This window comes from Oncorhynchus tshawytscha, linkage group LG01 (genome assembly GCF_018296145.1).
Source record: "Oncorhynchus tshawytscha isolate Ot180627B linkage group LG01, Otsh_v2.0, whole genome shotgun sequence".
NCBI classification, from domain to species: Eukaryota; Metazoa; Chordata; class Actinopteri; order Salmoniformes; family Salmonidae; genus Oncorhynchus; species Oncorhynchus tshawytscha.
In genome coordinates, this window is record NC_056429.1 from 42,337,174 (window position 1) to 42,347,647 (window position 10,474).

General features: G+C 45.7%; 1 protein-coding gene across 1 annotated transcript in view; it reads right to left on the reverse strand.

The window, feature by feature from the left end:
* LOC112250885 (microtubule-associated serine/threonine-protein kinase 2-like) overlaps positions 1–5,094 on the reverse strand; it is a 111,544-nt gene extending 106,450 nt beyond the window's left edge. Inside the window, 2 exon segments of the mRNA XM_042321591.1 lie at positions 3,554–3,748; positions 4,504–5,094. Of these exon segments, the coding sequence (XP_042177525.1) occupies positions 3,554–3,748; positions 4,504–4,553 (245 nt within the window). The 5' untranslated portion in view covers positions 4,554–5,094.
* Between the last annotated feature and the right edge of the window lie 5,380 nt (positions 5,095–10,474).

Below are 10,474 nucleotides of genomic sequence, written 5' to 3' on the forward strand. Positions count from 1 at the left end.
TGTTTTGTCTGGCTATAGTGTTGTGATACTTATTTACAACCTACATCGAGTAGGAAAAAGCTCTACCTGATTGCTATAGACCAGGTATTCCCAAACTGGGGTACATGTACCCCAATGCTTTCGGGGGTATGCCAAATACAAATGTGATTGACATTTTCAAACAGTCCATTTATATTTTCCAACAGGGCTATACATTTGGGTGAGTTTTTTTTAGGCTTGTTTCACCGGCAAAAATAAAGTTAAAGCATCTAGTATTCAGTGAAATAGCAACACAATGTCAAATGCAGGTAGCCTAGTCAAATAGTTAACATCCAATCACATTAACCGTTACTCTCTCGCCGGAATTCCACTAACGGTCCGTATGTAGCCAAATGTAGCTGCTGCTACTACCAGCAGTACTACACCTGCACCTGTCGACGAAACAAGTTGTTCTGCTTCCACGAGCACATCCCAATGCTAGCATCAGTAATTCTACATTTGTTGTTAGCCCAGCTAGCATGGACACTGACAGTTGTGAATCTGATGCAGCCGAAAAGCTACTGCCCCCTTACCCGGGAAAGCACGGAACAACAGACAGAGACGTTGGACCTAAGTCCTCCACAATAGTATTGGGCTTGCCTTGTCCTAGCCACTCGGTAGCTCACCATACGCATCTAGCCCGTTCTTATTAATGGTATCTGTTGCTTTTACGCATGTCTTAATATTCGAAAGTCGTCTTAATTCTCGCTCAAAAACCTCCTGTGGCTTATCTTTCAAATTGGCATGTTTTTCAACAATTAGTGCTTCACATACAAGCCAGTGAATTCTATGCTGGATGTGTCAACAGGCCTAGCACAGCTCCTGGTATATGTTACGTTCATGGGGGGGGATGTGTTGGTATCTGTACTGATGGTGCAAAAGCCATGACAGGGAGACATAGTGGAGTGGTAATGAGCGTGCAAGCAATTGCTAACGCTTTTACAACATACAGAAGTGCGCTGGTTATCAAGGGGCAAAGTATTGACACGTTTTTTTAAAATTGTGAGACGAGCTTAAAGTTTTTTTACTGACCATAATTTTCACTTGTTTGACCGCTTGCATGATGACGAGTTTCTCACACGACTGGCCTATCTGGGTGATGTTTTTTCTCGCCTGAATGATCTGAATCTAGGATTACAGTGACTCTCTGCAACTATATTCAATGTACGGGAAAATATTCAGGCTATGATTAAGAAGTTGGAGCTCTTCTCGGTCTGCATGAAGAAGGACAACACACAGGTCTTTCCATCATTGTATGATTTTTTTTTGTGTGCAAATGAACTCAAGCTTACGGACAATGTCAAATGTGATATAGTGAAGCATCTGAGTGAGGTACTTTCCCGAAATGGATGACACAAACAACTGGATTCGTTATTCCTTTCATGTCCTGCCTCCAGTCCACTTACCGATATCTGAACAAGAGAGCCTCATCGAAATTGCAACAAGGGGTTCTGTCTTGGCAAATCGTGCTGTTAAGACACTGATGACCTTTGCAACCACGTACCTATGTGAGAGTGGATTCTCATCCCTCACTAGCATGAAAACTAAATACAGGCTCAGACTGTGTGTGGAAAATGATTTAAGACTGAGACTCTCTCCAATACAACCCAACATTACAGAGTTATGTGCATCCATCCTTTCAAGCACACCCTTCACAATAACCTGTGGTAAGTTATTCACAATTTTCAATGAACAAATACAGTTTTATATGTAAGAAAGAGCAAAATTATTGATTATTATTACATTATTATGTAATGTCCCCTGGTCCTATAAGATCTCCTTGTCACTTCCCACGAGCCGGGTTGTGACAAAAACTCACACTCATTCTTATGTTTAATACATGTATCGTAGGCTCTCAATGATGGCAAAAAAACAACATTTGAGAGTGTGCTGACCCTGGTGCTAGAGGGGGTACGCAGCTGGAGGTTGAATGTTTTGAAGGGGTACGGGACAATAAAAAGTTTGGGATCCACTGCTATCGACATTCATGTGCAGTAAAGCTGTAGTGTTTGGAATACTTATTTACTTCCAACATCAAGTAGTACAAATCTCTACTTACTACTGAAACAGTACTGTTGTCCTACCGAACACGACAGCAAAACTCTACTTGAGTATCTTGAGCAGTGCATAAACTACACATTCACTACACAATCCCTACAAGTCTCTACATAGTCACTACTGCACGAATAGGTTTTGTGTGATTCAGTAGTACAACTAACCTGACTCTTTACAAACACACGTGTGCTTACTGTACCTAGTCAGAACACACATACTCAAGGTCTTAAACACACAGAATGTGATGCCTTTTATGAGAGGGCCTTTAACATTAGAGTGCTATCAGCTAGTTTCTTGTTTGGTATTAGTACACTCTCCCTCTGTCTCCCTCTCACACTCCTCAACAGACACATGTACACACAGGTCTTAAAGGACAATTCTGACACGTTCTAACCAATTATTATGGACTACTTAAGAATTGATACACATTTTGAAGTTTTATTGTTTTTGTTAGTCATACTGCACGATTCCTTGTTTTTGTCATTTTGAAGCTTATGTGTTGCCCAAGTCTACAGCATACCATGATTCCCAGGGTGCATTTCATCTCCCTAGCTGGCTATCAAGCCCAGACGAAGCTTAGTCTAAATATATTGCTTATGTCACAAGTTATGAGTGCATTTCACATTACTTTTGCATTGTAAATATACTGTAATGCTTGCATGAATGTCGTGCTGAATATATGTTCATGTCCTTGTCCTTGTCACCAATAAACTGCAATACACTTCAAAATAATTCAAATTTCGATGCTAACTACCTACGCAAACCATAACACAGAGTTACTGTATTTAGTTAGCATGCTAGCTAGCCCAACTGCTACATCTAAAATAATAGTGTTTCAACAATACCAACTACATTTCATCTTGGTGACTGCCTTAAACAACAGTCCAAACAACATGTAGGCTGTTAGACGAACACAACATTTATTATGGCATTTACAGGCAAATCAATACAGAATCCTAGTCTCTCAGACTGAAAATATAGACTAGGGCACAATGGCTGCCGGAGCTGCAACTTCGGTGGGTGATGGAATCATGGGAGTTTGAGCCTTGAACACAGCAAATGATTGTAGTAAGCTGACTAGAAATATAATTCTATAGGTTTTGAGCATATATATAAAATATTTACACATGTTATTAGACAAAGATAAACAGAACAACATATAGCAAGGAGTTATATAGATCATTGAAAATGACTGCCCATAATTTCTTGTATTAGTCATCTCTGGGATCAGAGACGTCACAGAGAAGCAAGTTCCCGGTTTAGCTCATGACTACACAGTCAATAGGCGTGAAATCATACAATTACACTAAACCTGTGTAACATATCATTAAATACTTAATAATAACAAGCCAAATGTTAAAAGCGGCGGAGTTGTCCTTTAAGGGAACTGTTACTCTCGGAGTTAAGGGACCGGGTCATAAACACATGCCAGTACTACCCATACCAACACCAGTCGACACACAGACCCAGCCAGTCTTACCTCCAGAGGAAGGGGTTTACCACCTGGTGGACAGGGGCTGACAGTGGGCCCTCTGGGTGGGCAGAGGTGGAGTAGAGGAGGAGGGAGGGCTGGGAGGAGGAGGTGTGGAAGGAGGGAGGGAGTGAGGTGGGAGAGAGCAGGTGCTGCAGGAGGCTGCTGTTGCCATGGCAGCGGTGCTGAGCGGCCGGCCAGATTCTACAGTTCGCCACAGACGGGCAGATGGGAGGAAGGAGGAAATGGAGGGGAAGAATAGCGGGAAGGTGAGAGTACTGTCTGATAAACAACAGTGGGGTTTAAAATCGCCACACAATCACCACCAACACAAACTATTGTACGACTAGTAACTAGCCTAACTTCATTCCATACAAGCTTTGATAAAGAAAGCAAAAGCTTGGCTGTGTACTCAGGCAGTGGATCACTCAGCTTTCTGCTCTGAGGCTGGTACGGACTGGGCGTTAACACTTGGAAAGGCAGGGCTGTTGGCAGGCTGGGTAGAGAGGAGCCATATGGGACTAGTCTAAAACAGGTCTGGACCTCCTGGCGAGTGACCAGAATGTGTGAGAATATAACCCTGGCAGCAGCCTGCTGTGTGTGTATGACTGTGTATGCGTGTATGACTGGGCAGTAACCTGGTATTCAAATTACACCCCCCCTCTGCGAATGTAGGATTTCCCTCTCCTGTAATCTCTCCTCCTAATCTCCCCCTTTCTTTACCTCCTCACTTTCCCTCCACCTCTCCTCCAGTTTTTCCGCTCTGCCTGAGTGCTGATCTGTGTTTCCGCGGCTGTGTGTGAGCACTGTATGTATCGGAGGGGGTGTAAACTGACGCTGCCGGGCCCATCACTCTACTCTCAGAACTACAGCTCCACAACAAAAAGGGCAGAGACTCACACACATACAGTAGGGTCAGTTAACCCTTTGTGGTCAGTGTGTGTGTGAGTGTGTCTTACTGCATGCGCAGGTCGGGAGCTCCTGGCCTCTCCTTCCTCCTCTTCATCATGTTTCCAATGGCAACGGTAAAGCAAGGGGTGGGCTCAGGGTGAAAGTCAGTGTCGCTCCAGTGGACTCTGCCACCTGTCCATCAAAGCCATGCTGGCCAATGAGCTGACCGCTCACCTCCTCTCAAAACAACACTACAAAGCCCTCTCTGACCAGTCCTTCATAACACACAATGAGTATACGTAACTGTGTGTGTCTATGTGTGTGTGCAGGCACACTTGTGAGTAATGGTGTGTGTGTGTAACACAATCCAAAATCAAGCTGTCAATCTTAAGAGGTCGTGGGGTGCAGACTGGGCAGTACACAGACAGGCACAGTGCATTCGGAAAGCATTCAGACCCCTTGACTTTTTCCACATTTCATTATGTTACAGCCTTGTTCTAAAATGGATTCAATTGTTTTTTTCCCCGCTCATCAATCTACACACAACACCCCGTAATGTCACAGCAAAAACTGAATTGTAGAAATCTGAGCAAAAAAATAGAACTAAAACTGAAATATGACATTTACATAAGTATTCGGACCCTTTACTCAGTACTTTGTTGAAGCACCTTTGGACGCAATTACAGCTTTGAGTTTTCTTGAGTATGACAGCACAAGCTTGGCACACCTGCATTTGGGGTTTGTCCCCATTCTTCTCTGCAGATCCTCTCAAGCTCTGCCAGGTTGGATGGGGAACGTCTCTCCAGAGATGTTCAATCGGGTTCAAGTCTGGGCCAAGGACATTCAGAGACTTGTCTCGAAGCATGTCCTGGGTTGTCTTGGCTGTGTGCTTAGGGTCGTTGTCCCGTTGGAAGGTGAACATTCACCCCAGTCTGAGGTCCTGAGCGCTCTGGAGCAGGTTTTCCTCAAGGATCTCTCTGTACTTTTCTCCATTCCTCTTTCCCTCAATCCTGACTAATCTCCCAGTCCCTGCCACTGAAAACACCATGCATGCTGCCACCACCATGCATCACTGTAGGGATGGTGCCAGGTTTCCTCCAGCTTGGCATTGAGTAGGTAACTTAGGTAACTTTTGGCAAACTCCAAGCGGGTTGTCATGTGCCTTTTACTGACGAGTGGTTTACTTCTAGCCACTCTACCATAAAAACCTGATTGGTGGAGTGATGCAGAGACGGTTGTCCTTCTGGAAGGTTCTCCCATCTCCACAGATAAACTCTGACCATCAAGTTCTTGGTCACCACCCTGAGGTGGCCCTTCTCCCCCGACAGCTCAGTTTGGCCGGGCGACCAGCTCTATTAAGAGTCTTGGTGGTTCCAAACTTCTTCCATTTAAGGATGATGGAGCCAACTGTGTTCTTGCGGACCTTCAATGCTGCAGACATTTTTTGGTACCCTTCCCTAGATCTGTGCCTTGACACAATCCTGTCTCGTAGCTCTAAAGACAATTCAATCAACCTCATGGATTGTGGGACCTTCTATAGACAGGTGTGTGCCTTTCCAAATCATGTGCAATCAATTGAATTGACCACAGGTGGACTCCAGTCAAGTTGTAGAAACATCTCAAGGATGATCAATGGAAACAGGATGCACCTGAGCTCAATTTTGAGTCTCAAAGCAAAGGGTGTGAATAGTTATTTTTAAATGTTTCTGCTTTGTCATTATGGGGTATTGTGTGTCGATTGATGAGGGAAAAAGTATTTAACCCATTTTAGAATAAGGCTGTAACATGTGGAAAAAGTTTTTTAAAAAGTAAAGGGGTCTGAATATTTTCCCGAACGCACTGAATGCCAGGTATCTAGGCTACAGTGTTCTCAGTGCTCTGTACTGACACAGAGCAGGGCTCATAACAGCTTATCACTGCTGCTGAGTCACACACACTAACACACAGACACTATCCATCTCTCTAACAAACACACACTATCTGTCTCTCCCTGATCCAGCTATAATAACATCAAACCATTCAGAAACACTCTCCAAGCAACCCCTGTCTTCTGAACACACACACACACACACACACACACACACACACACACACACACACACACACACACACACAGGTCAAGTATAGGTCAGCATTGGTTCGAATAGCCTCACATAAATCCTCCGCAGGCAGTATCCCCAAGCTAAGAGCCCCGATCCTGGGGATGGCTTGTCAGTTTGTCCTCTGCCTCTGCAGTGTCCTGGAGATTTGACTGCGCTCTGTGACTGTCAAACAGTAGTGTCCAAATGGAGAGCTTGACCCTGGTCACTGCTTCTTCAGCCAGAGAGAAAGAGAGAGAGAGAGAGAGCGAGCGAGAGAGGGCATACAGCCTGAGCTACGTCACTCTCACTGGTGTTGTCTGAGCGGTAGAGTACAGAGAGAGAGAGAGAGAGAGAGAGAGAGAGAGAGAGAGCTCCAGAACACACTGACACAGCACTAACACGCCCAGCGGGCAGGCACAGAGCATTCTCATGTTATCACAAGACCCTGTGGGAGGTGCAGCTGTCACCCCTGCCTTATTTTGGCTAGCTAGCCCCCCACCTCCTCTCTCTACCACTCATCTCCCTGTTCTCTCCAATACCCAATCTCTGTTCGTGGAATCAGAGGGACACAAGTGTCCCTGGTGAGGGAGCCTGCCTATGTAGGGGTTAAACGCAGTTCACATGCCTGGTCAGGGACAGGGACAATGGGTCTGGATCAAAGAAGCTACAGTAGGGGCTATGGTTATTGCTAGCGTTAGCGCTGGAGCATCACTAAACTAATCCAGCCTGATTAGTGGACTGACGTATGACCACTGTCTACAGGATATGAAACATGGTTTGTGTGTGTGTGTGTGTGTGTGTGTGTGTGTGTGTGTGTGGCTGAGCTGCCCCACATCCATGAGTGGGAGCAAGCATGAGAGCAAGAGGACATGAGAGCAAGAGGACATGAGTGAAGTAAAACTATATATTTTACATTTCCTATCACTGCTGCTGTAGCAGGGACCTGGACTCGACAACGTGTTGAAATCGTTCCACAGGGATGCAGGCCCATGTTGACCATAATGCTTCCCACAGTTGTGTCAAGTTGGCGGGATGTCCTTTGGGTGGTGGACTATTCTTGATACACAAGGGAGGCCCAAACACTGGCCCAAAAGCTGCCTGGAATCTCCTAGCTCTGCTCTGCTCACCGGTTGTTTTTGGGTTACTTTTCAGAGCAGAGCCACTGTGGACGCTAAGCTACAGGCCTGTTCTGCCCCATCCCAATGAGCATCCACTTTTACCCTTCAGACCTCACTGTACTGTTCTCTTTCTTGACAAGGCAGTTCGTCGTACTGTGTGGTCAAGGTGGGGATTTGACAACTTCGATGGAATCGCAAAAGCATCTTTTGCCACGTCAACTTCCAAATGGCAAAGCTTTCACTTTTAACGGACATGTTGAGGTATGCCTTTACCATGTGATGCACGGGGTTAGAGGAGACACAGGATTCTGACAATGGGAATATGGAAATGGATTGAGTCCCCAATGGGATGTGCTGTGTGTCCGCGGAGACAAAGAGACAGAAAGTGTATGGTATAAAAAAAAATAAAAAGGTGTAATTCCCTGCGGAATTAACACGCCCGCCCACTCCCATAACATGCTATCTCATATGGTGCTGTCATGTCTGCATAATGCCACGAGGTTGTCCGGGGTTTGACAGAGCCTTGGCAGTCTTTGATGCGACCGTAAAAGAGAAAATGAACGAGACAAAGAGAGAGCCTCTGGAGCCCAGAGTAGATCCGAGAGAGCACGGATTGGCTACAGCGGTCCCCTTTTCCTCCTCTCGCTATCCAGACTTCCCTCTTAGCACATTTTTCTTTAAGACGAATCATCTTTCCATCAGCAGATCCCTCTCTCCCCTCTCTTACGTTAGCGACAGAGATCTAGAGAGCCCAACCAATAGAGGTTTCAGTGTAGCCTTTAATAATCCTACATTTAAAAAAAAACACGCTTGGATGGAGGAGCTCGCAGACCAGGCCCAAGTATCTGGCCCAACCCTGAAGCGTCAAATCCTCCTCAGCACAGGAAGAGTCTCACAGGGAGAGTCTCACAGGAAGAGTCTCACAGAAAGAGTCTCACAGGAAGAGTCTCACAGGAAGAGTCTCACAGAAAGAGACAACTTTCTCCTCCCCACTGCTCTTCAAGGCTGTGTTACACAGTCCCAGTACACACAATGGAGTCCATGCAGGGTTCCACAGAGCCCGGTTCAGTGCAACTTCTCCATAGAGGCTTTCCTGTTTACAGACGGACGGAGAGAAAGACGCCTCTGCCCTTGGCAGGGCTGGAGAAGTGAATCAAGAATAGAGATGGAACGGCTATGGGTACTTACAAACTCCCCCTCCTCGGTAGACTGAGCTCCTTCTGCGAGAGAGAGAGAGAGAGAGAGAGAGAGAGAGAGAGAGAGAGAGAGAGAGAGAGAGAGAGAGAGAGAGAGAGAGAGAGAGAGAAGGACATGTCAGTGTACTCATCATTTAGACACATGGAGATATACAGTGTTAAAGTTGTTTGTTATTTGGGATGTATATAAAAATCCCATGTACACAGTGTTGCTTGACGTCCAGTGAGGAAGCGTGTGTAAAACCCTGAAAATGGCACTAGGTGGCACTGTGTCACCATCTGAATTTGTTGAGTAGCAAAGCAAATAGCAATGTCTTCCTTACAGTGGTGGCACAGCACAACATTCAGCTGATCCATGGATTATGTTTTTATGGCAATGACTGGTAGTCACAGCTTGCACTGTATTCAGTGTAAAAACACAACCTAGAGGCAGGCTATTTCCATCGTAAGGTCATTTGAAATACCCTTGACCTGAGTGTTCAACGGACCTGCAGTTCTCAAGGGAGTAACAATAGCACGGGCCAAGTCGGAGAAACCACTCTCTGCTGAGAGAACAATGATTCTGTAGCTATAATATCAGGTTTGTGTTGATATGAAATAGATATGAACATGATCACAGTGGTGACTACTGGGTGGGTGGGTGGGTGGGTGAGAGCTCTCTATGTGACAACAGAACACTAACACCTACCCAACAGCGTGTGTCATCTGGACCCCTGACACTGTTTACCATCAGCAACACACTCGCGATAGGCTGTGTGTGTGTGTGCGTGTGTGTGTGTGTGTGTGTGTGTGTGTGTGTGTGTGTGTGTGTGTGTGTGTGTGTGTTTTGAATCAGATAGCCACTAGACAGACAGACAGGCAGACACACACAGATAAACACACGAGAGTGGGCTTGCTCTAACAGGCTCTGAACACCGACAGGACACGTGTGCCTCGTGGTGGAGTGTGTCGTAACCCCAGGTCTAAAGAGAGCATAACTGAAGGAGAAAAAGGACCTTGTGATAAAGTCAGACAGAGGAAGAGAAAGAGACTGAAAGACAGATCGATGAAGGGAGCAGGCATCTGCTGCTCCACATTGCCCGACCGCGGTGTATCTTTCAAGCCCACTGCCTGTTTCGCTCCCTCCCAGTCTCTCTGCTTGATAGTCGAATATTAACACAGACCATTTCAAAGTGCACACTTAGCGGGCAGAACCCTACTTTTTAGTTAGTGACAGGAGCACTACTGCATAGATACAGTCTGTCTGCTTGCTGGCTGGCGTCCTCAACCTCACTCTCCATCCCTCTATCGGACTCGGACTCAGGATGGCTGTCTCCACATCACTGTCAGACGAGCAGTAGCTCTCTCGCTATCTCTCTCTCTCTCGTTCACCCTCTCTCTCTCTCTAGTGTCTATTATTATTGTTAATTATTAGTGAGCTAATGGAGATATGGAGTTTAAAGAGAGGACAGTACGTGGGAGAAAAAAATATATATGTGTGTGTGTCTCTACGCTTCATGATGTGTTAGTGTGAGTAAGTGTCAGCACTCGGTGTGTTCTAGGGAGTCTAGATAAACAACAACATAGCTCTCAGGACTAAACAGCCTGATTCCATTAGAAGTGTGTGTGTGTCTGTGTGCTGCAGAGCCCCGTAACACATCTGCT